The following is a 27,668-nucleotide window of genomic DNA, read 5'->3' on the forward strand; positions in this document are numbered from 1 at the left end:
AAATAATCACTTGACACTGGGTGTCAAGATTAAAAGATTTTTTTTTTTTAAATAGGAATTGTACTGTAAGATACTAACAAGAAGATGTACAGTAGGTATCAGTCACCTTTCTTTTTCAGGGAGAAGCAAATATGTCCTTTGAAATGGGCATCTGTGATTCCTTAAAGTGGGAAAAATACCTTGAAACCCACAACTGGGGACCTGGGCCTGCTTCTGCTACTCCGTCTTTCTGGGCTTCTGCCCCATGGAGAGGGGGCTCTCTAGGTCCCCTCCGGCTCTGCTGCTCTGGGATTCTGACTCCCTGAGGGACCAGCCCCACTCTGGAGGCCTCCACGTGAGCTGCAGGGGTCTTGCCCAATCCAGTACCTCAGGCTAGAATAGCTTCTCCTGCCTCTGCCCAGCAAAGTCTGCCCTCACCTCACTCAGAGAAGGCTCAGAAAACGCAGGAGTGTTGGGGGGAGGATCTGAGGAGCCGGGCCTGACAGGGATCCCGTCCCCCCACCTGACTACTGCTCAACCTTCCCTAGACTTGATCACCTATCAAGCTCCAGTCAGAGCTCACCTCTTCCCTGAAGCCTTCCAGGATCCCTGAGCCAGTGCTGATCTCTCCCTCCCCAAACCTGAGCAGATCATCATGCTGCCCACTTCCTGGCCAGCCAGTGAGCCTTGATTATGTGCCTGCCTTCACTGTATGAAGGTAACTACCCTGCCCCAGCCCTTCACTCCCAGCCAGCTCCTACCCATCCATCTTCCAAGCCCCAGGACAGCAGTTTGTGATCGTCCTTCCTAGTCTCCTCCAGGTGTAACACCCCCTCCTTTGCTTCTGTTCTCCAGTCTTTGTCCTCACCCTTGTCAGCCACATGGGGTGGTGATGATCTGTTGCCTGTCTCTTTCCACTACCAGCTACAGTTAAAGCCACCCAGCCCAGGGCTGGCACTGACTAGGTGCCTAGTAGATTCTCACTGAAGGCAGGAGACTGGATTTTACCCACACACACACACACTCACTGGAAGCATAATGGGGCTTAGAAATAGATGTGTGACTATGGCAGCAGGAGAGTGGCTGATGCCCTGTGAGAGGGGATGGTGGGGCCACAGAGGGGAACCCACTGCCTGGCTCTGAGCTGTCTCGCCTGTCTCTTTCCAAGGCTTTTGTGTACCTCCTCCTTCAGTGTTGCTAGCTGTTTCCGTGCTCGGTCTCTTTTAGGAAGTGGTCTCTTTTTTCCACCAAACCCAGTGTGCCTCTGTGCTACAGTAGGTGTGTGCGTTTGAGGATTTTGACTTGATTCATTTTGCATTTAGGAAGAAACTAGAATTATACCTATAGCAGAGAAACTTCCTATTCACTTGCAGAAGTAAATGGAAGGATTTAATACTTTTTATGAAAAATCTAATACTAGGCTTTTGGTTTCAACAGAAAATAGAAATGTTTTTTAGTGCCCAAACATATGTGTGTGTGTGTGTGTGTGTGTATATATATATATTTTTTTTTTTTTTTAAGAAATAGATGAATTTTAAACCTCATGGAAGTCACACAAGTATTAACTTTTTAGAAAGGTTTTCAGGAAGAATAACATTAGTCCAGTTTAAGCTAGACAAGAACAGAGAATAGTATAATTTCATTTATTTGTTGTGCCAACAAACATTTGCCAAGCCACTTACTCTGTGTTGTGATTCTCATTTTATGGGAGAGGCCCAGGAGCTTAAAAAGATAAAGTAAGTAACAGAACCAGGATTTGCACCACGTTTTCTAGCATTAAATCCAGTGTTTGTCCATCAAGCTATTTATATGACATGTAATAAGAGTTTCACATGTTAGTCTCAACTTCTCCAGAACTAGAACATGCCGTATTTGTCTCTGGGTCCCCAGTGCCTCTCACAGGGTTCAGTCTTGGTGTGCAGTCAAGGGGTGTGTGATGAATGGGCTTATGAATGACTGAGTAAAAAAACAAGCACTATCTTTTATATTTTTTCAAAAGCTTCCTTTACCCAGCTGAGAGGTTTCTCTCCATGGAAGGTATGTTTTCTCCAAAATAAACCTGAAATGGATCAAAAGGCTTTTTTTTTTCATTTCTACTCTTCCCACAAAGTGAAAAAAGTTCCTTTGTTACTTAAAATATCTACACCAGATCCTGCGATGCCGCCTCTTAGCGCAAGTGCTTATTATTGTGGCTAATTTGGTCGCATGTGTTTGAAGGAGAACAATGCCTCAGAAATTTTTAAAAGCAAAACAGCAATCTGAAGCGTTTGTTGTAATGAGATGTAAATTGCCAACATTGTAGTGAAGCCGACTAAAATTTGCAATGAAGTGTTTTTTCCCCCTAAATTAAAAGCACTAGAGGCCCTCCCTCTTCTCCTCAAAGAAACCACATGCTTTTTGGTCCTTCTCTTTCTGATTCTATAGTACTAAACATCCCGCTTTACTGACTGATCCATTCCTCCCTTCATCTGCCATTTCCTGAGCCTGTGTCTGAGCGTCTGTTAGGTGTCTGCCTCGGTGCCAGGCTCTCAGGAGGCATTATCAGCCTGCATGGTGACTATTGGCTGCCCCCATTTTGCAGGTAGGAAAGACCAGGCACAGAGAGGTGAGGTGACATGTCTGAGGTCATGCAGCTTGGATTCACACCCAGGTTTCCTGACAGACTCCTTCCAGGATATGCCTTGGGTCGGTCTGTCCTCTTTGCCAAGGCACCGGGTACCTCCTGTATACTGCACTGAAGGAGGCAGGTGCCGAGAGTGGTGCCCATCCCTGGCAGCCACCAGCTGTTAAACAGTGCTCACCCAGAATGTTGGGAAGCAGTGTTCCTTGAGAGCCAGAAGATCCTAGTACAGCGGCCTCAGTATTTGACAAAACCCTCTTAGTCCCTGAGGAGACCGGCACAGGGCTTGTGGGTTTGCCGTGGAGCACAAGCACCCGCTCTGGGCTTGGCCTGTGCTCCAGACTTAGGGCAAAAGACCAGCAGGGCCCCAGCTCACAGAGGACTGACTCGAGCTCCCACATGTGACGCCTGTGTGGGGCAGAGGCAGGGGGGGTGAGCCGTTATTTACCGGGCACCCGCTCTGTACCAGAGTCTGGATTAATCATTTCATATATATGGTTAACTTATTTAATCTCCAGTCTGGCCAGGTTGCTGTTATCATTCCTTCTTTCAGATGAGGCGACAGGGTCGGAAAGGTTAAGTAATTATTGATATGTAAAATTACCTGTGGAGGGTAGAATTTGAACCAGGCCCTGTGCTGAGCCCTGGTCTCTAACATAAAAACACACAGTCCCTGCCTGCCCTCAGCCCTTACAGTCTAGGGGGAAGGCAGGCGTAGAAACTGATACGTGCATCTGATTATTATTGGGAGGAAGGGTTCCAAAGGAGAGCAGACCTACCTATCTGAGGACACTCACAGCTTACCTGAACAGCAAGTGGCAAATCCAGAATGTAAACCTCAGTCTCTGACTCCAAATTCTAAGCCAAGGGGTGAAGAGAATTGCTCACCTCTGAAAGGATGGGATGCCTCATAGAGGAGGTGGCATTTGAGTCAGGCCTTGAATCCCTGGTGGCCTTTGTGGGTGGGCATCTGTGGGGTGGAATGATCTGGACAGAGGGAACAGCACCAGCAAAGGCTGGGAAGCGGGAAGGAGTGGTGTATGTGAGGAGAGGGTTAGACAGGCCACTTTGGAATGAGGAGCACAGGGTGGAGCCAAAGAAGTGACCCTTGCTCTCAGCCCTTCTTCCTTCTGATGTCCCTTATGTGTCCCTCTGTAGCCATCTGAACTGTTCATTCCCCTGGCTAGATGTTTCTGATTTCTGTTTAACAGCCCTAACTTCTACTCCATGGGCTGCAAAAAAAGGTTGCAGATATTTGAGAACAGCTTCCCATTCACCCCAACTCCCACCCCCAAGAACCTCCACTCAGCAGTAGGGCTTTATTTCAGAATCTCTGCCCCAGCCCATTTAAGTCTCTTTCCCCCTACAACTCTCTTCCTCCTCTCATGTTATGAAGAATTTACTGAGAGCCTGCAATGTGCCAGGCATTGCCCAAGGTGCCAAGATTGCAAAGAGAATAAAACTTTGCCCTTGCAGAGCTTTGGTGTGGACAGCAGACAGACTGGTAGATGGTTGCAAATATAATTCGCTGGAAGTATTTACAATTTAAAGAACCCCTTCCTGGTAGTGATCAGAGCAAGACCTCACGAAAGAGATACCTAAGCTCTGTTCTTCAGTCTGACCAGGGGCTTGGCAGGCAGATGAGGTGGCATTCAAAGCCAGAACAGTAGCACATCCAGAGGTGCAGAGGCCTGGGACAGCAGAGCATCTGGGGACCGAGTAGAGGTCAGTATCAGGGGAGAGCAGGAACCGAGCACCAGAGAAGAGAGGAAGCTGGTTGTTCTAGGCCTTAAGGAGGATATGGTGTGCAACTTAATTTTGAGGGTAATGGAAGCCTAAGCAAGGAAGGAGATGGTCATGAGATCTGTTTGGCAGCCATTGTGGATAGGGATGGAGAGAAACAGACTGAAGTCAGAGCTGAACTGGATTCATTCTCTTGTCCAACATCTTCCTCTCACAGAAGGAAAAGGAAGCTTTAGAGGAGGAACACCATCTTGCCAAATGTGCCCTGTGAGCCACTGTCTGCGTGGACCACCTCCTCTCAGCCCACTCCTGTTTCTTGTTGCTGAATATCAGAGCAGGAAGAGACCCCAGATGCCAACTCAGCCAAGCCCCTTAGGGGACACTGAAGTAATTACTTCTTCCCTGATCTAAGGAAAGATTAAATGCTCCACTTGAGTTTGTATCTCAGAAACTCAACCAAGATCTCACACAGAAAGAGGAGAAACTTTGGCATCTGCTTCTGAAACTTTAGAATTATTCATTCATTGTTGTCATTCTCTTATTCATGGAGCAGACATTCAGAGAGCAGCTCCTCATGCCAGGTGCTGGGACAGAGAATAAGCCCTAGGCCCAGCGCTTGAGGGGGTCACGCAGTGTTGGGAGATGCTATTAGAACCATTATGATGCCATCGGTCCTTCACTCTGCCAGCCTGTGCATCCACAGTTCACTGGCCTGTGGTCACACAATTAAAACACAGCAAAGCCAGGAAGGAGCCCTAAACTCGGTCTCCCAAGATGAGCCCTGCCCTTTCATCTGCTCTGTGTTTCTCCCCAGCCATGCTGCATTCAGCTTTGTGTGCTTGTACTGAAATAGTTGGAGACTGCAGAGATTCAGTCTTGCAGATGGCAGCTGCCAGCAACTCAGGAATGATATTCTTGTTCTGGGAAGCCCTGTCAGGAGGAATTTTAGTAACAAAATCACCAATACCTTCCCAACCACCAGCCAAAGAAAGAATGTGGCAATTGAACATAAAATTGTAATCAGATTGTTGGTGAGGACTTTAGTACATAAAGTGCTCTGTACCAAGTGGCCCACATGGTTAGGATAAGGGAAGGTAGGACCATGAAACTCACTGGTTACTTAAGTTATATGCACAACCTTGGGGACTGGCTTTGCTAGTAGCTGAATTACTGATCCCAGTCAACTCCTGAAATATTTGCGTAGGGAGGATTTCCAGGATGCTAAACTCTCCACTGGCCTTTGGAGTTGCTCTCCTGCAAAAGTTAATCAAGTCTTTGGGCCATATTTACTCATTTTCATCCTGTTTCTCTGCCTTTTGGTAATCAAGACACAATAGGTGATTTTTTTAAAAGTCCATCATTTTTAAAAGCTAATGGAGGAAAAAATATACCCTTTAGAAACCACCACCATTTATCTAGCTGCCTTTCACTGTTTAAACCACACATAATTTGTGTTGATTGCATTAAAATAAAAATCAGGGTAGCTGCTGGTTCAGGCAATCAGGGGCTTGATCTGTATTGTATTTTAATTTCTTGGTAGAAATGCTCCTGTGTATTGTAGATGCTAGGTCTTGGCGGGGAGGCCTTTGCATTTCTGCCCCCTGCTCTCCTGTCTTCTGCTGTGGCCTGCTTCGTATAGGCTGCAGAGATGGGATTTCGGCAAATACACAATTTGGATATTGCAGTCATTGCCACCCCTTGTCTACTCCAGTCTTAGCAGGACCTCTTTCCTGTGCGAGAGGTCAAGTCCCCTGCATTTTCATTCAGGCAGTGACACCCTGGAAGACTGCTTCTCGTTCACGCTTAATTAGTCTAGTCCATTCTTGTCTTCCGGTTTTATACCTTTTCCCTTGTGACATTCATACCTTATATTATTTTCAAGCTTGGGTTTAAGTGTCATCCAATGGACAAAAATAAGCCAGCCTATTTTTTGTGTGTGCCACTATGTGCTGATAGATGCGTAGTTGAAAATATTTGCCTTTTATTTTCCTTGGAGTTCTAGACAGATCTCTTTTCTTAACTGCCTAGGTCCCGCCATTGACTTGGAAAAAGTAAAGTCAGAATGTCTCGAGCCCGAGCCGGAGTTACGGAGCACTTTCAGTGAGGAAGCAAATACGTCGTCCTATTACCCCGCTCCTGCACCTGTCATGGACAAGTATATCCTAGACAATGGCAAGGTAGTGTTTCAAGCTCACTATCCATTCCCTGCAAGTCCTGGCTAGTCAGAGCGAAGATGGAGAATATGGTGGGAGCTTTTCGAGAGATAGCTTGACCGCTTGGCCTCCTGGCCTCTCCTCGAGTGACTGCTTCCAGAAATCATGGGTTAGAGCTAGAGGAGCTTTACGAGGACTTTTTCTTTTTCTCTTCTTCTTTTTTTTTTTTTCCTTTGGCAAATGTTGGGTTGAAACAACTGTAAAACTAAACTGACATTTAAAAACAGCTTATTAGCGAGAAAGATTTTTTTAAAAAATGATAATTTAATGAAACCAGATGCATAAAATTTATAAGGTGATTGAGAAATGATATATCTGCATTACAGCTATGGATACAACTCATTATTTACCCATTCACCATTTACAAAGTACCTGTGTGTTCTACGCCCTGCGCTAAATGCTAGGTGTGCAGTGGTGAACGGGACATGCTCCTTACCCGTAGGCAGCTCGCAAGTTGTCCATTTAGCATGGTTAGCCCACAGTCCTAGGACCACAGTCTAACTCCTCAGATTTTATTGTAAGACTCTTGAAAAAGATTATGAAAGAAAACTTAAGCACTATTAGTAGTTATATTGGTACAGAAGTATAGCCTTTGGAAATCTTAAAGTCATATGATGATATAGTAGCTGGGCAGGGAGAAGACTGTTCTAAAAAACTTCCCACATCCAAGTGAGTTCATCTTGGAGGAAATATGTCGGATCCCTTTGTCTAGGCACTGATCAGATGCAGTTTTACTGTAATATCCTCTGCCACCATGGCATACATTACAGACATCTCCTCTCCTTCTCCTCAAAGACTCAATCTGTGTCAGTCTGTTTTTCTTGCCTTATGCTTCAGAAGGTCTCTGTTAATCCAGTATTGTTCCCTAGTGGGTTGATGAGAAAGAAAAGGTTGTCTTATTTGGGTTTGTCCAGATATATCCCTGCAACTGGCCAGACCGAGCCAAAGCAAATATTGTCAGGCTGAGGAAGTGAAACTTGTTAGTCTTTAGGGCTCTCTTGGGTATGCTACCCTCATCTCCCACAGAGAACTTCCTCCCCTGCAGAGGCAGAACTGAGGGGCCAGGCCATGGGCCCGTTCTGCATTGCCTTGGTCCAGCCAACAGGCTTGAAGAGTCTGCTCTGCAGGGGGAGAGATGGCATGACACAGTGGAAGTAGGCAACTAGAATCCTGAGTTTAAGCTTAGCTCTTTCTTTGTCCTGCTTGTATGACTCTGGGTTTCCCTTCTGCAGGCCTCAGTGTCCCTGTCTGTGCCAGATGGGATCAGATCAATGCTCTCCATAGGCCTTTAATGACTCAAACTGTGTATCTGGGTTGGGTGAACCTTCCCCAACTGGAGATAAAGAAAAGACTATTCTGTATTTGTTGATTTCTTTTCAGTCATGATCACATTGTTTAATAACTAGAGACTTTTTCTTGAAGTAGCTTCTTAGAGAAATCTATTTCTCTCTTGCTTTGAAGACTGATGGACAGTTTCGGAGCATTATGAGGGCCTCTTCTGCAAAGGGATCATTTTTCCTCCAGAATGATGGGTCTCTCAAAAGTTGTGTAATTTTTTTCACACTTGAGTCGCACAGCAAATCTTGAAAGTGCTAATTTTGTTTTTTCATTGATCATTGCCAACATTTTGCTATAAAACTAGCCTGGCTTTTGTTTACAACTAATTTGTAGTCAGACAGAAATTTTTAAAGGAGAGGAAAGGAAATACTGGAAATGGATGGCAGCTTCGTAGAGAGGTATTCCCCATCCCAGAAGTCGCCATCATTATTCTTGGCTCTGCTATTGCTTCTGACCATTCCTTCTTTCTGCCTTCATCTCTGCAAAGCCTAGAGCTTAGAACGGGATCCATTTCCTAGTAGGAAACTAGTTTTGTCCTGCAAAACATTTCACAAAGACATTTTTTTTTATCAAATCTCATCTCAGATGCCATATTTTTAATAACTTCCCTTGAAAACATAAGACTAACATTTGGTCAAATAGTGGACTGTGGTTTATGTGAATCAGGCTTGCCACAAAATTTACTTTCTGATTTTGATAAAGTACATTGCTTTTCTTTGTCTTAAGATGTTTTATTTCAAAAACTCATTGAATCATAAAGCACAAAAACCATTGAAGTTTAAATAGTCTAATTTATGCATGGGATAGATGGGGAAATACATCCAGAGAAGGGACTCGTCTGCAGTTATACAACAGGTTAGAGGCAGGCAGGCAGGGGACTACAAGCCAAGTCTCCCAGCTCCTGGGTCAGTGCTCTTTCCAGTCTATTCTGCTGCACTCCTGAAAGCAGGGCATTGCTCCAGGTGACCCTGAGCTTTATTGACCTCAGGAGCCCTTGTCTCAAATGCACCAGCATGTACCTGTGAGTGGTCTCACCCAGGGCCATTTCCTTCTGTGATGGAAAGTTGGCCTTGTACTGAATGCATGTCAGAAAATATTTTATTCTCCAAGGAATAGCAGCTCATCAGAACTGAAAGCCATTAAGTTATATTAAATATGCCCTTCAGATTCTTACTGCTTTGTGTTCAGACTGGTCCTGATCACTCTGTAGGGGATGTAAGAGGCAAAGCCTCGGCCTCTCCCCACAGAGATGTACTGTGACGGGCTGAATCAGGTAAAAGGCTCTCAGTAGGCCAGAAATTCAGAGGGGATAGAACTTGGCCCTGAAGTAGTTCAGGAGTGTTTCCTGGATTGGAGACTGGGGCTTGAAAGATTAACAGGCTTAAAAAGACAGAAGGTAAGGCATTCATTCCTGGGTGAGGGAAAGGCATGAACAGAGACACTGATAGAGAAAGATGTTAAAGGAAGTAAGGAAATAACAGTTACTGGGTGTGTGCTGTCCACCTGATGTTTTACTCATGTTATTTAATCCTCAGAACAGCTCTGTAAATCAGGTAGTGATCTGCCTCCGGTACAGCTGAGAAAAGTAAGGCTCAGAGAAGTTAAGTGACTAGCCCAAGATACCCAGCTAGTAGGTAGAAGGGCCAGGATTCATACTCAGGGCTGCAGACTCCAGAGCCCACCTTCTTTCTGTTACCGCACACTGGAAGGAGAAGGAAATGAATGAGTTTGGGTGCATCATTGAGTGATGGACATAGTACAGTTAGTAGGCTGAATGGAAACAGGATTCTAGAGGACCTTTAAAGCCAACTGAGGAAGTTGGATTTGATGTGACAGGAAACGGGGAGCTATTCAAGATTCCAGAGGGTTAACATAAAAACACAGAGTTGAAAGACTGTGAAAGTCATCTAGTCAAAGAAGGAAAGCCATGTTTTAGGGAAATTAACCTGGCAGTGTTTACAGCATGGGTTGGAGGGAGCAGGGGCTGGAGGCAGGAAGGCCAGCCCATGGCTTTTGCCCTGACTGCGTGTGAACTGCGGTGGGTGCTGGCCAGGGAAGTGGCCGGGCAGGTACCGAGGAGGACTCAGTAGGAAAGCCAGCTGAATACCGATGTGTTAGATCTGCTTTATTTCTACCACATTAGCACCACCGTGACACTGGCAGCAGCAGGAAAAGCCAGGAGAGCATGGGCTTCAGGGTCGTACAGATTTGTGTTTGAATCTTGATTCTAAAATTTACTGATAGTATGTCTTAGGGAAAGTAATTAGTCCTGAATCTCTGTTCATCTCTGGAAATTAGGAATAATTATTCCTACCTATTTCCATCTTTTAAGGTCATTATGAGGATTAAATTGAGAGTACAAAAACTAGTTCATTAAAAGTACTCAAAAAATATTGATGACCCTTTCTTTTGTAGACATTGGCTAAAAAGAGAGACTGTCATCTCTCTTTTAAGAACAATAAATGAAAAGATTATAGGAAAGCAAGGCCTGGGGTAGAAAAGAGCAGAGATCTTTGAAAAACTGAAGTTGTCTTCTCTGAAGTTTTCTGATTCTGAATTTAATCTAATTCACATTCCTTGTTTTCCCCCTCTCTCAGGAAGCGTGCGTGGGTAGCCCCAGAGAGTTATCCAAGGAGGTGACTTGGGGTCCATCAGGGAGCAGCAGGGAACTTGTCCCTAGCATGCCTGATCTGGCACACAGACTGCCCACCTGCAGTTCAGACTGCGGAGAACAGGCCAGACTTGACCTTGGGTCGATCTTGCCCAGCCAGCCCCAGGCAGCACATTTCACTCCAGGTTGCTTATCTTCCCGAGCCCTGTGAACAGATTTGCATCACCAAAGTTTGCAGCACAGGGAGGCCAGGTGGATCTGGTTATCTGATATCGTGCCTGCAGAGGTCCGAATGATCTTTTGAGCAAAAGGAAGTGAAGTTAGATGTGGCAGGTAGATTGTTTACTTACTGACATTCATGGGTGGGCTATGTTGCTATATTTTTTTCTTTTTAACGGTTGGAAGACTTTAGTAATTGGTGAAGGAAGAAGTGTTGCTGGCTGACCTTGCTGTCCAACTGTGCATGCCCATCTTGCTGTCCAAGCCAGTCTTCAGTAGAAGGATCTTCGAATCTCTCTGAACAATGCTGGCCAGTCGGCCATCAGTCTGGGTGTGTATGTAGTCTCTCAGACCAGGACTCTCGAGGGACATCTCCCGACCATGCAAGGTTGATGACTTACAGTCTTTCTGCAGACTTTTGGCGGGAACTTTCCATTCCCCTTAGAAAGTGTAACTTGTCAGTGGCTGTCTCCCCTCCATCCCCTCAGAGGCCATTTCTACCCTCCTTAGACTCAGCAGAAACACAGCATAAATGACAATGTCAAAGTCAAAACTTAATTTTTACTGATTAGTTTTAGCAAATGGTTTTTAAATTGTTAAAAGACCCAGAAAGGAAAAAAAAATGCAAAGCTCATTGCTAGATCATTCCAAGACTTTTGCATTTATTGACTCTGCACTGAAACTTTCTGAGCGCTTCCCTTATAGTGAGTGTGAAATTGTGTTTTGTTCTGTATGCTGTCAGAATCAGACGAGGACACAATGGTTGTGTCCAATTTGTTAAAATCATACGTGTTCTGAGCCAGAAGGAGCTTAGCTGGAATCCAGTTCTCCCAGTTCAGTTCACAGGAACCTGAAGCCAGAAATGGGGAGGACTTGCACAAACATAACCCCGTGAACGGCAGAGCCTGGACAGCGGCTCTCCTCACTCCGGCTGCCAGTGGTTGCCACACTTAGCTGTACGTTGCAATTACCAGAGGAGCTTTAAACCATCCTGACCCCCAGCCCCGCCACCAACAAAACAGATCAGCTCTGCAGCTTAGTAGTTGAGTGACTTTCAGCCAGTGGCTTCACCTGTCTCAACCTCGTTTTTCCACCTGAAATGAAAATAGTGCTCTAACTAACACCTTCCTTCCAGGGTTGCTGTAAAGATTTGAGATAGTGGATATAAAGCACTAGAATAAGACCTGGCACATTACAAGTATTCACTAAATGGTTATTATTATTGCCCTTAAAGGAAGCTTATTTAGTGTTTATGGAACAAGACCTCTTTTAGTTGTTTAGAAATCTCTTGTAAAGGACAAGAAAAGTGTCCAGCTGCCATCCTGTCTGGCTAATCAGGTGCTTGCTTGTGTTCTTCTCCCCTTCAGGTCCATCTGGGAAGCGGGATTTGGGTTGATGAGGAGAAATGGCACCAGCTACAAGTAACCCAAGGAGATTCCAAGTACACAAAGAACTTGGCAGTCATGATTTGGGGAACAGATGTTCTGAAGAACAGAAGCGTCACAGGAGTTGCCACAAAAAAAAAGAAAGATGCAGTCCCTAAGCCACCCCTCTCTCCTCACAAACTAAGCATTGTCAGAGGTGGGTCACGCAGTGGAAGTGCGGTGGCTAGGGTGCTGTCCTTTACTCTGTCAGGAATGTGTTGGGCACGTTTCTGTTTGACAAACACTTGCTGAAGCCCCTCTGCACCAGGCCCCGGGCTGGGCATGGGGACATAGGAGCAGATATGGGCCTGGTCCCAGACGAGTTTGCATTTCACAGGGCACGTGGGCTGTGGACACAAGTACAGTTCACGGAGCTCACATGCGAGAGAGGCAGAAGGGAGTTCTCAGGAGGGGAGGAGACCCCTAGCTGGAAAATCAGGGAAGGGTTCCTGGGGAAAGGGGTCACTGGATCAGGCTTTGAAGGATACATCAGACATGGAGACACAGATCTGCAAAGAGAGGAACTTCGGGAGGCAGAAGCATCTGGAACAAAGACTAGAGTTGGGAAGGGAGTGCTGCTATGTACTGAGAGTGGTAAAGGTCGCAGCTAGGGGACCAGGTCATGGGAGACCTAGCGTTGTGCCTTGAGCAGTTAATGAGATGGAGACAGCTGAGGGTGGCTGAACTCAGCTTCTCTTCTGGTGTTTGGGAGGGGTTGGAGGGAAGGCAGAGAGTCAGCGAGTCATTTGTCCCCCTAAAGATAGGGCTGCAGTGTGGACTCCTTGATTTTCCCTCTCTCCTTCTTGTCTTCCTTCCTTCCTTCCTTCCCTCTTTCTTCTTTCTTTCCACTGTCTCTCCCACCCTCTCTTCATCCGTTCACTAAACTCTTATTCTTTGCCAGGCTTTCTTGTGGGTATTGAGGACACAAAGAGGGATGAGACATAGTCTCCATATGCAGGGAGCTCACTGCCTCTTGGGGAAGATGAACACACGAATAGCTAGTTACTGTACAGATAATACAGATTAGAGAGACAGGCAGGAAAGTACATGGGAGCAGAGAGAATATAGTAACTGCTAATTATTCTGAGCACTTACTGTGTTTCAAGTTCTGGGTTTTTTTATGATTCTGTTTTTAAAAATGCTTTTACATATATTAACTCATTTACTCTTCATAATACTCCTACTGTTGGCTACTATTATGATCCCTGTTTTACAGATGAGGAACCTGGGCACAGAGATGTTAAGTAACTTGCTCAGGTCACACAGCTTTAGGGGTAGAGCCAGGAGTCCAAGCCAGGAGGGCTGGCTTCAGAAGCTATATTCCTAACCAGTAGTCTCTAAGTGTCCAGCTGCCATGTACTGATGAAGAAAGTAAGACTCAATCAGTCAACATTTTGAACGGGCCTTGTAACAGGTTCTGAGGCAGACAACAAATACGTCCATGAACAAATCAGAGAATTTCAGGTACTGATGAAAGGCTGTGAAACACCGTCAACCTTCAGTAGCGATGTTAGCTGGGGTGGTTGGAGAAGGCCTGTTTAAGGAGGTGAATTTGAGCTGGGGACTGGATGTGGAGGAAGCAGCCCTGTAAGGGTGTGAGTGGTGGCGAAACAGGCAGAATCAACAGCAGGTACAGAGGCCAGGCATGCCCAAGGGATGGAGGAGCCCCATGAAGCTGCAGAGTCAGGAGTGAGGGGAAGTGAGATCAGGGCGGTGGGTGACAGGTAGCCTTGGAGGGCCCTGAGGGCCACAGTAGCAGCTTGGGTTTACTCCACCTGCAGGAGAAGGGTAATGGAAGTCTTCGAATGGGAGTGACCAAATGGGAGGTCCATTAGGAGGCCAAGGCATGGTCTTGGGGAGAGATGGTGGTGCCATGGACCAAGGTTAGAGCAGTGGAAATATAGAAAAATGGCCAGATTTAGAGTATATTTTGGAGGTCAGGGTGTCAGGACACAAGAAGGTTAAGTGAGCAGCCAGAGGTTACAGCTACGAGGTTGCAGAGCCTGGATGCAAACCCACAACCCCGACTCTGGTCTGGGGCTCGTTCTGCTGTCACGCAGCTGCCTCCCTAGCTGGCTGAGTCATGATTAATTGACTTAGGAAGACGTTTATTTTTAGACAAGTGGAGGTAACCTTGAGTCTGCCAGCTGTCTGAAATTGTGGAGCCTGATTTGGGGGGTCACCCTGAGAAAGCGGCCTTCCTGGGGACACAGCCCTGCCCCACCTGAGAGGTGGCCGACCTCTAATTCTATTACACTTGTCGGAATGTAACTCAGCAGGTCCCAGGTGTCTTCTGATGACTGGCTGCCCTCCTGTTGTCACGCTGCTTTGGTATAAAATCATCTGCTGTGCATCTGCCTCGGGCACTGGTCCTATCGTAGGATCCATTTCTGCATCCCCATTCCTAGCATAGGGCCTGGCACACAGTAGGAGCTCAGTAAATGAGGGCTGAATAGATGAAACACAGACCTGTATGTCAGTGCCCTCACTGACTTTTCATATGATTGCTTGTGAGTCACTTTCCCTCCGTGTCTCAGTGTCCTTAGGTGAAAACTTACCTCTTAAGATGGTTAAAAGAGCTGCCTAGGATTATAGCTTGGCATAGTTATGTTTGAGATGTGAAAAGAAATTTCTGTTCTTGGTTGACAAGTGAGCTGCCCCCATGGAGCTGACATAACCTCATGATGGTCACATCATTGAAGTTCTTGTCTGGGGCTGGCCGTTCTCTCTGTCTGGATCCCAGCCCACCTGCCTTCCCAAGTACCTGTTCCTGCTCTCCTGGTTCCTTCCCAGCACCATTTAAATATGCTCTGATCACTCATGTCTTGCAGAAACAAAAAACACTCCCTAGAGGCTGTTTCTATCACCCAGATGCTGCCACATCTCTCTTTTCCTTCCCACAACCAGGTTTCCTGAGAAAGTTGTCCCCACTCACTGCCCACGGGCACTAGTAACCCTGGCCTCCGGCTTCCGCGCCCAGCTCCCACGTGCTCTGTTCTTGCCCAGCTTCCCAGGGACTGCCTCCTTACTCAGCCAGGGCGTGCTTTCACCTCCCTCCCAGCACTCTGGGACGTGCCCACGCCTCCTTTCCTGAGAAACCCTCCTGCACACTCGGGTTTTCTCCTGCCTCTGCTTCTCATGCTGCTCCTCTCCTGCTGCTGGCTCCGCTGCCGTCTCCGGCCCTCTTTCTCACTCCACAGAGCTGCCCTCAGCTGGTCTCACTTCTCGTTGCTCCCACTGCCCTCAGCGTGCCCACCGCAGCGCCCTGGGTTGAAACCCACACCTCATCCTGGCCGATGCCTGGCGACCTGGCCTCTGGTGACCCCTCTGAGCTCATGTCACACCACACTTCCCAGCCCCGCTGTGCTCTAACCACAGAGGCCTTCTCCCCATCCCTTCCTGTCCCCACTGCCGGCAGTGCCCTCCCTCTGGTCCGCACATCGTGCCTCCTTCTCGTCATTCAGCAAGGCCTTCTCCAAGTGTCCAGTCTAATAAAGTAGCCTTTCCATTGCTCTCTGTCACATCACCCCCACTAAAGTCTCTGCAGATTTGTTTAGTTACTTGGTGATTGTCTTTCTTCCCCACCCACATTAGAACTTAGTTAGGGCTAGCGTGTAGTAAATGCTCAGTAAATATCTGTTAAGTCAGTGACCGATTCCCAAATCTCTGTTTGACCTCAGTTCACACTTCCGAGTCCCTGATCCATACATCCAGGGGCCCTCTGCTTGTCTCCTCATGGACGTCCACGTGACCTGGCAGGTCCACACCACTCACCGCTCTCCTTTCCCTTCTCCCAAAGCCTTCAGCCCCTTCTGTGTTCCCTGTCCTGGTGAGTGACACCACCTGCCAGGACCCAGAGATGCCTCGTTCTCGACTCCTCCACATGCCTCACTCGCCATCTCTTCTGCCCCCGTATACCTCTGAAACCATCCACTTCTCTCCAAACCCACTACCCCTTTCGTGGTCCAGGCCACATCATTTCTCTCCTGCCTCATGCCAGCAGCTCCCAGACTCCATATGTAGCCGGAGTGATCTTTCTGAAACCCAGTATGATCCTGTTATCACCACACCATCACAGCCAATCCCTGGTGCCCATTATGAAAGGGTAAGCTTCCTGATGTGTTATAAAAACACCTTCATAATCTGGCCCCTGGCTCTACTCCAGCTTATTTTTCAGCAGTATTCCCCTTGAACTGCTGTGTTCCTTGAACAAGCCTTGTCCCCTCTCATGTTAGGGAATTTGCAAATGCTGTTCCTGGTGCCTGGAACACAGGTCAGACTGCCCGACCGACATCCGCTGCTCTGTCCAGCTAGCTGCTACTCACTGTCCAGGTCTGCTTAGGAGAACCTTCCTTCAGGAAACCTTCCCTGACCTCGCAGGGGGAGGAGACGCTTCTGTCACGTGTCCTAGAATGCTTTGTGCCTACCTCTGTTCTCTTCTGTCATATCTTTGCCTCCTAGGCACCTGGTCAGGCAGCCCCTTAGAGCCCATGAATACTTGCCTCTGGTGAATGAGAAGGGAATTGACTTGCCCGAGGCCATACAGCCAGTTTGATCAGAGCCAAGCAGAGCTGGGCTTTTAGGCTTCCCGTTGTCTCCAGGGGTTCCTTGTCTTACTGAAGTACAATGTTGACTAGTTTTTTCTTTACTACAGCCGGGTAGGTTTGAAGTCTGTCTCCCATCCCACCATACACTCATCATTTTTAGCCTAATTATTTGAACTCTTCCAGATTTCATTTGACTTGTTCTTCCCATGCAAGCTGTCTGCTAGATTGAGATTGTTTGTGTTTATTTTGTATGATTTTACCACATTTGCTGTATCAAAATGGCAAAGGCCTTGATGCTTACAGCATTGGTGAGGCTTTTCTCTTCCCTTTGGCTTTAAAGCCATTTCTTACGGGAGAGCAGAGGGATATGGTGAACACTGACACTGCTTTAGAAGGATGAAAGCAGGAGGGCTGGAGGAGAGTCTGGCTTTAATGACATACTCCAGAATGACAGTTAAACCTTATTAAGGTCAAAAGACCTTTTGCAGAGTATCTGAGTTTTGCAAATGAGCCACAGCGTTGAGTTCTGGTTAATTTTTATAACTTTTTTAATAGGACACATTAGCGCTGTTATAAACCTTGTTAATTAAGCAATAATCTCAAATGCTCCCTTGCAGAGGGAGACATTCCCAGCAACTGCAGGTGATTAATATCTAGAGTCTAATGAAAGCCTTTGAATCAACCTCAGGGGCCGTTCAGGGCTCTTACCCCAGGAAATGGGAATGATTGCAATTCTGTGGAGGCCTCTCTGAAAAACCTTCCTCCATCTGTACCTTTCTCTTCCTGCCTCTTCTCCGACTCATGCCAGGGCCTCTAAGAGCCATCACACCCATTCCCCATCTCCCTTCTCTCTCCTTTGCCTCTTTATCCACTCTGTTACCTTCCGAGAACTAGGGACTCAGAGCTGGAAGAATCTCCGTAGATGATCAGCTTTAACATCCTGCTTTCCTTTCCCAGAGAGAGTCCCACTCGGGGTGGTGCAGCAGCCAGGGTTAGAGCCAGATTAGAACCCCTGAACTTGGAAACAGTCCTTCTCACAGAGCATCTCCTTGTTTGGTTCGGGTTCCAGTGACGTCACCGCGGGTGTCTGCTCTTTCCTGGCCCAGGGCTGGGGAGGGAGCACCCGTGTTCCAGTCTGTAGACGAGACAGTGTAGTCATGGTTTTATTAGATGGCGATCAGGGCTTTGGTAGAGAAAAGCCCAGGGAAGGGTGGGAGCCCAGAAGGTGTGTAGGCAGTGGGGTCTCCGGACTCAGTCTTGTAGGTTCCAAGAAGGCGAATCTGAAAGAAAGAGTGGGATTTAGGCAGGTGAAGGATACTGGTGGGGTGGCCTGCAGTGGGGAGAGCATCTCAGGTGGATATGGCAGAGGGGGGACCAGAGAGACCCTGCTGCCTACCTTCATGTCTGAGTCCCTACGGAGAGGCCAAGACAAGATGAGGTGAAGGTTAGTCAGGTTGGAAGTGGTCAGGAAGTAGTGAAGGTCAGTTAAAAGCTTTCAGATGTTTCTCTGTGCAAAACCCGTCACGGCAGGGAGGAGATGGTGCCTCAGAGAAAGAAGACCTGTAGCACGTGCACCTGCAGCAGGGGTGGCAGCAGGGGTGGCAGCAGGGGGCAGGCTGGCCGCGTGCCCATGGAAGGGCTCGGAGTAGGGGAAGTGGCAGTGGGTTCTGCCCAGACTTACCTCCTTTCTCCAGGCCTGTCTTCTCACAGGTTCGTGGAGGGGTTCGCACAGGTTAGTCTGTGACCCCTTCCCGTGCTGTCACTCTACATCACTAGCAGGATTGTCTGCTCTGCCAACTTGGTAAACAAGATTCTGTGTGTCTTCCAGGGCAGTTCCTTAAGATTGGGTTATCAGTCCTGTTTTATAGGTAAGGAAGCTCAGGTTCAAAGAATTTAAAACTCTTGCCCATGATTACATGCCCCCGTGGTACTTTCCCTGCCGTCACTCTCAGTCCCCTGGTGTCCAGAATTGTCATGTCCCCTCAAGTTACTCTAGAAAAGCATTCATTCATTCATTCAACACATATATGCTTAATCTTGCTCCGGTGCCATGCACTGTGCTAGGCCCTGGGAACAATAATTGTAATTAACCCCATACAGGTGCAGTGTTCCTTACAGTCTGAAGAAGGCTTGCAAAATGTTTGTCTCACATCCCTCATGGCAGCCTTAAAAAAGATCATCTGTGGTTTGTTATCCCTGTTTATGAGGCAAGGAATCTAGGACAATGATTCGCCTCGGGTCCCAGGCTAGGAAGTAGGCCAAAGTCAGGCTCCAGCCCGGCCCTGTCTAGGGCTCACTCTTCACTTCATCACAGCAAATGGCAGAGTCAGTAAAAGTGGCCATATTCAGCCTTAATAATCACCGCAGTGCGGTGCCACTCCACACCCACTAGGTTGTCAAAGCCCTAACCGTCCGACATGAAGTGCTGTGGGAGAGATGGGCAGGCGGTCCTTGCACACACTCCTGTTAGGGGGGCTAAGCAGAACAGCCACTGGGGAAGACGGTTTACCAGGCATCACCTAGTAAAGTTCAGCATGCACGCACCCTAACATTAGTTCGTTCCAGCCAGTACTGAGCATTTCCTCCATGTGTGCCCCAGGAGACATGGCCCAGGGTACCTGTAACTGCAGATCATGGGAAACAATCCAGGCATCCATTGACAATAAAGTGGGCCAGCCAGTTGTGGAATGGTCAGATGATAGAATACTGCTCACCAGTGGAAGTGAATGACCCGCAGCTGTCCACATCAGCATGGGCAAATCTCCAGACTGGAATGTTGAGTGAAAAAAAGAGTCAGGTGGATATACAGAGTATGGACACACTTGTAAAAAGTAAAAAACAGAGGAAAGGTAGACAATATGTTATTTAAGGATGTATGCATATGTGTTAACATTAAAAGAGAAGCAGAAATTCAGAGTTATCTCTGGTGAGGACAAGGCGAGGATGGGGTTCAGGGTGTGGGCATCTCTGGCTTCAAAGGGACCGATAATGTCCTGTTAAGCAAAGGATGGGCACCTGGATGTTTGTAAATGTACAGTGTATATCTGCTTTTTTTCTAAGTACATTTTATGATGAAAAATTTAAAATACAGTTAAGCGAGATATGTGAGTTGGTACTTTGGAAGTGTGTCAGGAGGCACATTTTCCATTCCCCCGTTTAAAAGGTACATACTGGAATGCACCATTAATCCTTGGCCTTCTTGTTTCTTTTTCCTGTCTAGAGTGTTTGTACGACAGAATAGCACAAGAAACTGTGGATGAAACTGAAATTGCACAGAGACTCTCCAAAGTCAACAAGTACATCTGTGAAAAAATCATGGATATCAATAAATCCTGTAAAAATGAAGAACGGAGGGAAGCAAAATACAATTTGCAATAAACTTTGAATTTTTCATAAAGCCTTCTTGTTTTCCTTGCGTGGCATGTGATTTGCGGGCGATGGCGCCGTCCAGATCAGACCCCACCGTGCGTGGTGGTGTGTGTGCAGAGAGCCAGTAGGGTTCCGGGGTCAGTGGCTTGTTCTGAACTTGGACCTCTCACTCCAGTGAAGGCAGAAGGATTTGCTGAGACTCAGGCAGCAACCTGACACCAGTGTCATTCTGGGAATGGTGAAAGCACTGTCTTCCCAGGGGCACAAAGTGTCTCTGAGTTGCCTATCACTCAGCTAAGAATTTGAGCTGATATTTTTTACCATTCAAGGACTTCTGTCTTTGCTTCTCTATTCTGTGCTATAATAAAGTGTATTAATTCTTTGCTGTAGACAATCATTGTCCTTATTTAGTTAAGGATGGCTATTAAGTGTACAGTGAAAGTGACCAGTGTTCTTTGAGGGGTTGAACTCTTTAGGCTGAAGGAGAGAAAATTCATAAGGGATGTGGTTGCTGTCTACGGATCTGAAGGGCTATCTTGAAGCAGATTACTTTCTTTTACCTCAAAGGACAAATCTGGGACCAGTCGCCTCTCACTCAAGGTGATCTGAGATTCAGCTTCACTGATAATTTGAGTCAGTTTTTATAAAGGAGTGTCAGCGGGTGGTAATGTTAGATGTGGTCCAAGGTTACCTTCAGGAAGTCGGGGGCAATGTCACCCGGTGTTGGTACGTTTATCCTATCTTGTATCTCAAATGATCTTTCAAGTTACATAATTTTTATCTCATTCAGTAGCTGCGTCTCTAAGGTGCCTGGTGCACAATCTGGCAAACCACATTTGAGCTTCCTGTTGATTTGCAGCTTCCTTTCTGTAATGCCTGTAAAGTCAGCATGTTGTGTGGGAAATGGGAAGGGTTTGGGGCCCAGCACCTGGGTTCCAAGCTTGACTTTGCATTTAACCTAACCTCTTGAGTTTCCATTTTATGTTCCATAAAAAGGAGATAACTACTTTGCAGAGTTGCTTTAAGAATTTTACATTGTGTGTGTGTATATATATATATAGTGCTCAATCAATGTTGGCAGTCTTTATTTTCTTCATTTCTGGTTATTGGCTTTTAGGCGTTGGTTGGAAAACTTTGGCATCTGGTGTCTCTAATGGTTTATCCACCAAACTATTAGATCATTGGTGGCCTGTAAAGAAAAGCTCAGTGTCACCAGGGTAAGTAGTGGAGGTGGCTGCCTCTTTGAGGAATTTTACTTTAGTAAATAAAATAATTCTTTGTAATATGAAATATTATATGCTTGCTAATAGGATGTATAGATGTGAATTTCCTTTTATGATATTTTCCCAGCTCCCTATAGACCGGCAGGGTGATCTTGGACCAATTACTTAATTTCTCAGAGTCCTTATCAGTACAGTGAGAAAAATAATGGGTACCTCACAGGCTATATGGATAATTAAATAATAATAACAATAACATACTTAACATGTTCCAGGGCTTTCCTAAGTGTTTAATGTACGTTAACTCGATTCATTAGGTAAGTAAAGTTTGTGAAACTTAGAAGTGCTCAATAAATTCTTGTTTTTAAGATGTGTTCATTTTAATGGCGGGGGCAACTTGGGCATGAGTACTATGGGATGCCTGAGAGGTGGTGATCAAGTATGCATCATATTTGAGCTCATCCCCTTTTCTCCCTAAGCATGGCAAAGATGCAGACCCCCAGGGGCGCTGTGCACTTCCCTACAAAGACGAATACAATATGATACCTGCTTCATAGATGCTTTTAGGTTGCAGGGGAAAACAGTCATGGGATATTTTAAAAATATTACTACTAAATACTACTGCATATTTTAAAAATACTGTGACGTGGAAGTGCTTTGCATAATATATGACACATACATTAGGAACAGAGCAAGGTTGTGAAAGATTATGGGATCTGAGTTCTTTCCCACTTCTGAGAATGTCACTTGACCTCTCTGGAGCTCGTTTCTTCTGAAGTGGAGATAATGATCCCTAACTCAGGGTTGTTGTGGAGGGTAATCCAGGTAGTATCTGGGAAAGGGGTCTGTAAGCCTCAAAGAGCCATGCAATTGTTAGTTATCCTTAGCTTGTAAGGCAGAATAAAATCAGAAGTGTATGTGACAAGGAAGGACGTAAGAGCGGTTTCTGATGGGGAATTGGGGCAGGGGTGGGGGAAGTATTTTTATACCCTAGATGGACTGAGACTTTCTGAGCACCTGTTGTGTGCTGGGTGCCCTGTGACTGTTAGATGAGGCAGGGCCATTGTTCTTACACTCATACAAATGAGGAAATGGGCTCAGAAATGGTTAGATAACTTCTTGGCCAAGGTCCCAGAGTTGTCAGCAGTAGAGCGGGGTCAGAATCCAGGTCTGTACAAAATCTTTTTACTTCTTCCCCGAAAGCTGAGTGGGATATTATGGTCTGGGCTGAGAATCTAGCCATGTAATTTCAGGGCATATTTAGGAGATTTAAGTAATCCATCAATGGAAATTAGTCCCATTAATTTAAGCCTTTGGAGGGATGAGGAATAATAGTACCACTTATGATGACCCACAGTTTTATTACATTCAAATACTTACACAAAACTCAAGATCATTTTGTGTAGTAGAGAATCTCCTAACTTGACCAATCTCAAGAATTTGCTGAGGTGCTTAAAATACAGATTCCTGGGCTTTAGTTTAGAGAGCTGGATCCAGTAGGTCTGCGACAGAACTGGGAACGTGCATTTTAACACAAGTGCCAGTTCTAAATGACACCAGTAGAGTAGACGTCATTAGAAATCCTGCTTTAATAAAGGGACAAGAGTGTTTCCTAAGTAAAAAGACATGCTCCTTTTAAAGGGCCTGATGATATTTGAAATTGAGAATAAATTTTGTCTTAAATAGCTGAGGATCTACCCTAAAAACTTGTTTAGAGTTACTCTTTCATGCTCACCAAATGCTCTTTAGTTGGACGTGATGCAGAAGGTGACTTTCAGCGTAGGTGCCAGTGATTTTCCCCTCACTTGTACACTTCGATTCTTTTTTCCGATTCCTGTGACAGGCCAGTGAGTTGTGGAGGACAGGACCGTCGGTCCCGACTTGGCAGAGCCTGAAGTGATGAGGTTTGGGCACTGTCTTCAGAAGCCCTGGCCACAAGTTCTCTGTTACCAGACCAAACAGAAAGATGTGGCTTATTTTTATTTTCCAGCTGAGGAAAGTGTATTAGTGACTGTTACATGCCCATGGGTTTCTTAGATGCATCTCTGAATTACGACTTTTTTTGGTAATTATAAAGAAATTAGGCCGCCGACCCTTCTCTCCTTCTTCGGAGACGGCCCGTACTCTGCCTATGAAGTGTGTACATACTTTTAATCTGAGCACCCAGCCCCCACACCTCGTGGCCTTTCTCTTGCCTTTCAATGTATCTCTCTGAATAAATCTACCTTTACTCAAAAAAAAAAAAAAAAAAAAAGAAAAAGAAAAAAATGAAAACCACTTTATAGAAATTTTTGGAAAAATTGGGGAAACATTCCAAATTGCACAGCTGTAAGCATCGTAATGTATCTCTTCTAGTCCTTCTTTCAAGAGAGTAAATGTGTATTTTATATGTGGTCGTGGCATATGATCAGGTTTGTGTCCTTCCCTTTGTGTTGAACATGTTTCCCTCTTGCTCCATGAAGTGTATCACCATCAATTCTAACATCCACCCAGTGGATGGACATCAGCCCACAACTGAGTCCACCACCTGGTCCGCCGTGGGGCTAACCCGCAGGGCTGCCAATTCACCAAAGGCCTCCCTGCACACTTGGGTCCAGAGCGGTGGTAAAATGAGCTTAAGTTTAGGTCAGTGCATTTGAGATCAGGTCCCAGCTCTAGCACCTACTGCCTCCCTTGAGGTGAGTTATTTCAGCTTTCTGAACACCAACTTCTTCATCTGCAAACTAGAGAAAGTAGTAACCAGTGAGGGGGTTGTTAAGAGGACTGAGGACGTCATTAAAGTTCTCCAGCGGGAGTGGGTCAACGGCTGCCCGCGCTAATGTTGGCCTTCCTCCCCTCCCTGGCCCTCCCGTCCTCCTGTCCCCACGCCCACTGGTCCCCACCTGTCTGTGCGCCTGTCTTGTCTCCGACCTGCTTTGACCTCTTACACGGCGACCTTGGCTTTCATGCCTGCCTTTGGCACCTCCAGACATCCTGTGCTCATCCTGTAGCGCTCAGTACTCATGGGCTTTACCCTGTGCACGCTGACAAGGCCCCCTCCCCAGCTTCCAGCTCCCCTCACCCACCTCAGCCCCCAACCCTGCCACCCAGCCAGCCCTTTGCCCTTCCTCAAATTTTTAGGTTGTTTCTAAATAAAACATCTATGAAGATTTTTGTTGGCACAGATTTTTCCCTTTGTATCTTCTATAATTTTCTTGGGATCGTTTTACCTGGATCAAAAAGGAATGTCATTTTTATCATTCTTGATACTTAGAATGGGTGTGACTATGTCTTAAATCGTTGTGCCAAGCTAACAGGTGAAAACTAGTACTTCAGTACATTTTCTTTGGTTATTTTTGAGACTGCACATCTCTCCAGAATTTGGTTTCTTGCTTACACAAAATAAAAGCTTAATCTGTAAGAATTTCCAGCAGAATTTTTCATTTTCTGTGTTTAGTTTTTCTCTGGACCAGTGTGTTTACCTTGGGCAGATTTTTACTTTGATATCTGCAGATAGACAAGCCAACAGGTATTTTCACCACTTCTTTTGAAGGGATTAATCAGTTTCTGCCAAGCAGCTTTATAGGCTCACAGAACCTAAGGGTCAAAAGTGAACTTTGAGGTCCTCCACCCAGATCTCCTCTCTCCTGTAAGCAAAATGCCTTTCCAGACCATGCTAGCATACCTCCAGGAAGGGAGAATTCCTCTTCCTACCCAGGAGTCCGTCGAATTATTGCCATCACTAAGATGTTCTTCTGTTGAGCTAAAAGTCTCCTTTCCTGACACTTCTGAGGTCACTCAGCTTCTCTCCTCTGAGGTCGTGCAGGATGCTTCTGCTCATAGACTTTTGCAGTTGATGGTGGCAGTCATGTCTCTTTAGCGACTAGTAAATAGCTCAAATTCTGTTCCACCATTTCTCACATGGGGGAGGTTGCACAGGAAAGAGTGAGGACTCTGGGTTTAGACAGCCCTGTATGCAAATCCTGTCTGCCACTTCCTAGTATGTGACCTTGAAGAAGTTTTCAATCTCTCTTAGCTTTAGTTTTCTCATTTTTAAAATGGGAATACAGTGCCTACCTCACAGGGTTGTACACAGCGCTGTATGAGATAATGTGAGTAAAGCACTGAGGCATCACTGTTAGTTGCCTAGTCCTAAGACCTCTGACCACCCTGGTTGCTCTTTTATGGATGTGCCACTGAAAGGTGGGGTGCAGGACTGGACAGATGCTACTACCTAGAGCAGGCTGTCACCTCTTACATACTTCTATTAATGGCGTACTTCTGGCATACCTCAGTTAATGTGGCCTACCCTTGAATCAGCATCTTTAGTGTTGAGCTTACGTATCGCCAAACACTGCCCCGCTCCCTCTTTTTGGCTAACACAATACTTATCCCTTTAGTTCACTGTGTTGTAAGAGAAAGAGCATAGATTGTGAAGCTTGAGTAACTCACACAAAATTCAAATTCAAAAAATCCTGACTTCATTATTTATTAGATTAGAGGAACTTGGGCAAGTTCCTAAGTCTTCTAGCACCAGGCACCTGGTCCGTTATGCAGCTGTTACGGTAAGCAAGGCAGCCTGCGCTGTGCCAGACCTCCAGCCCCCACGTCCCCATTCCGGGCTGCGGTAAATGTGGTTCTTTTGTTTCTTTTTCCCTTCCCTTATTCGTTTTAGCAGCTCCTTACACCTGCCTCACTCCAACTGTGTGTTCTTAAATACAATTCTTAAATGAAGTACAGGATTTTGCATGCATCCCAGTTCCATTTCATCTTTTTGGTTTCAGCCCAACATTCCAGCTGGTTGAGATCTTCTTTTCCATTTGTGTTTAAAATACAAAACAAAATTTGAGGAAAGCCAAAGCCAGAAAGGAAAATCCAGCCACAATCCCAAGGACCAAGCCCACTGCATGTTTGCTCCTGGGAGTCCCTCCTGTCTGTCCAGGGCAGCACCTCTGTGTTCACGGCTGTTGGCCAGTCTCCCGTGATCCTGCCTGTTTTGCTTAACATCATGTGGCAAACATCTCCCCCTCTGCTGCCTGATTTGCATAACCACCATTCCAGCGCCCTTCCCAGCACTGGGCCATGATGACCTTCTTATCTCCTCGCTGTGTATTTTGTTGTCTCTAGTTTCTTGCTGTTAGAGGTAATGTTGCCATGATCGTTTATAGTTGTTTGTTTCCTAAATTCTCACGAGTGAGCTAATTAAGTTAACAGGCAAGAACATTTTCATAGTCCTTTCCATGTTGTTGTTATATCTGTGTCGTTATATTGTGATTCAAAATGTTAAGCCATGTCTCAAGCAAGGTGGACATGCATGTGCCATTTCCTCACTTCACCAGCATCCGGAATTTTTAAAGAAGTATAGCAAATTAGCTTTCTATACAAATGTACCTTGTCAACTTCTTTCTATGTGAATTATCCATGCATATGTTTGGGTACTTGAGATCCATATGGAATTTTATTCTATGTTATATCCTTTCTTTCAGTTTCATAGTATGTAAATATGATCTTTTGTATCTTCACCAAGTTATCAATAATAATGTTTAGGTTAGGGAAAAGGAAAGAGCCATGTGGTCCTCCGTGTAAGACCCCACTTCTCCTCACCAGTTACTTTCTCTGAGCTGGACTAGCCTAGCTAGGACTCCTCCATCTAGATGTGATCAGGGAAGACCTCTGAGAGGTAACTTTTGACCTTCCACCAGAAGGATGAGAATGGCCATGAGGAGATCACTTGTCTGTCGATCTATCTCTCCCCAACTTCATCTTCAAAGTACTGAATATACAGTCTGTGCCCAGAACTCTGACCAGGGAGTTACGCCTTAAGTGTGGCTTCAAACCCTGTGCTCTTCCCATTCCAGTATGTGCCCTTTTGTCCATATCCAGTCTGGTACCCAATGATCTGCGCATTTACTGTTTCCATGTCATTAGCTAATGGGGAGAGAGACTCAGTATTCCAGCCTTACCAACATCGGCATCCAGAAGTTCCCCCATGAGTAATGGTGGAATTCATTCAGTCATTCAACAAATACCTGCATGCCTACTAGGTGTCACTCACTAGTCTGAATGCCTGAGGCATATCACTGAAGACCAACACAAAAAGCTTAAACTGTAGTGGGACTGGAATGCGATGTGTGGGAAGATAAACAGTAAATGTGATAAATAAGAAAACTATATATTAACCCATTACTGTATCTGTTTGCTTTAAACTGATAGTCATACAAGCTCAAACACATCCTACAAAGAACAAAAATAAGAAAAAAAAATCTTTATTTTCTTGCTCCCCTCTGCCACCTTTAATGATTTTGATGGCCTTTTCTACGTCTTCATGGTTATTCTGTTGCAACTTGTTGTAGTTGTCACATTTCCAATTATGGTTTTCTCCTTTCTATAGCTTCCTGCTTCTTTT

General features: G+C 45.9%; 2 protein-coding genes and 1 long non-coding RNA gene across 7 annotated transcripts in view; 2 read left to right on the plus strand and 1 right to left on the minus strand.

Annotated features, from left to right (window-relative positions):
- BEND5 (BEN domain containing 5) overlaps positions 1-20,091 on the plus strand; it is a 46,952-nt gene extending 26,861 nt beyond the window's left edge. Inside the window, exons 4-6 of one of the 4 annotated variants that reach the window (XM_010951170.3) lie at positions 6,371-6,519; positions 12,091-12,304; positions 19,915-20,091. In XM_010951170.3, the coding sequence (XP_010949472.3) occupies positions 6,371-6,519; positions 12,091-12,304; positions 19,915-20,072 (521 nt within the window). In that variant the 3' untranslated portion in view covers positions 20,073-20,091. Of the gene's footprint in view, positions 1-527; positions 698-6,370; positions 6,520-12,090; positions 12,305-19,914 lie in introns of those variants that run through there. The other 3 variants (XR_012511291.1, XM_074376515.1, XM_074376516.1) reach the window with 3 other exon arrangements.
- AGBL4 (AGBL carboxypeptidase 4) overlaps positions 1-27,668 on the plus strand; it is a 1,124,520-nt gene that overhangs the window by 925,333 nt on the left and 171,519 nt on the right. The gene's annotated exons all lie outside the window — the stretch shown is intronic.
- On the minus strand, positions 16,703-25,182 carry LOC123615714 (uncharacterized). Of its 2 annotated transcripts, XR_012511292.1 has the most exons (5): positions 24,948-25,182; positions 23,019-23,226; positions 19,313-19,462; positions 18,091-18,551; positions 16,703-17,974 (listed from the first exon to the last, which is right to left on the minus strand). It is a non-coding gene; the product is annotated as an uncharacterized LOC123615714 (long non-coding RNA). The 2 variants fall into 2 exon arrangements; XR_006723388.2 differs by lacking the exons at positions 23,019-23,226; positions 24,948-25,182 and having other exon boundaries at positions 19,313-19,572.

The sequence above is a fragment of the Camelus bactrianus genome, chromosome 13 (assembly GCF_048773025.1).
Source record: "Camelus bactrianus isolate YW-2024 breed Bactrian camel chromosome 13, ASM4877302v1, whole genome shotgun sequence".
Taxonomy (NCBI): Eukaryota; Metazoa; Chordata; class Mammalia; order Artiodactyla; family Camelidae; genus Camelus; species Camelus bactrianus.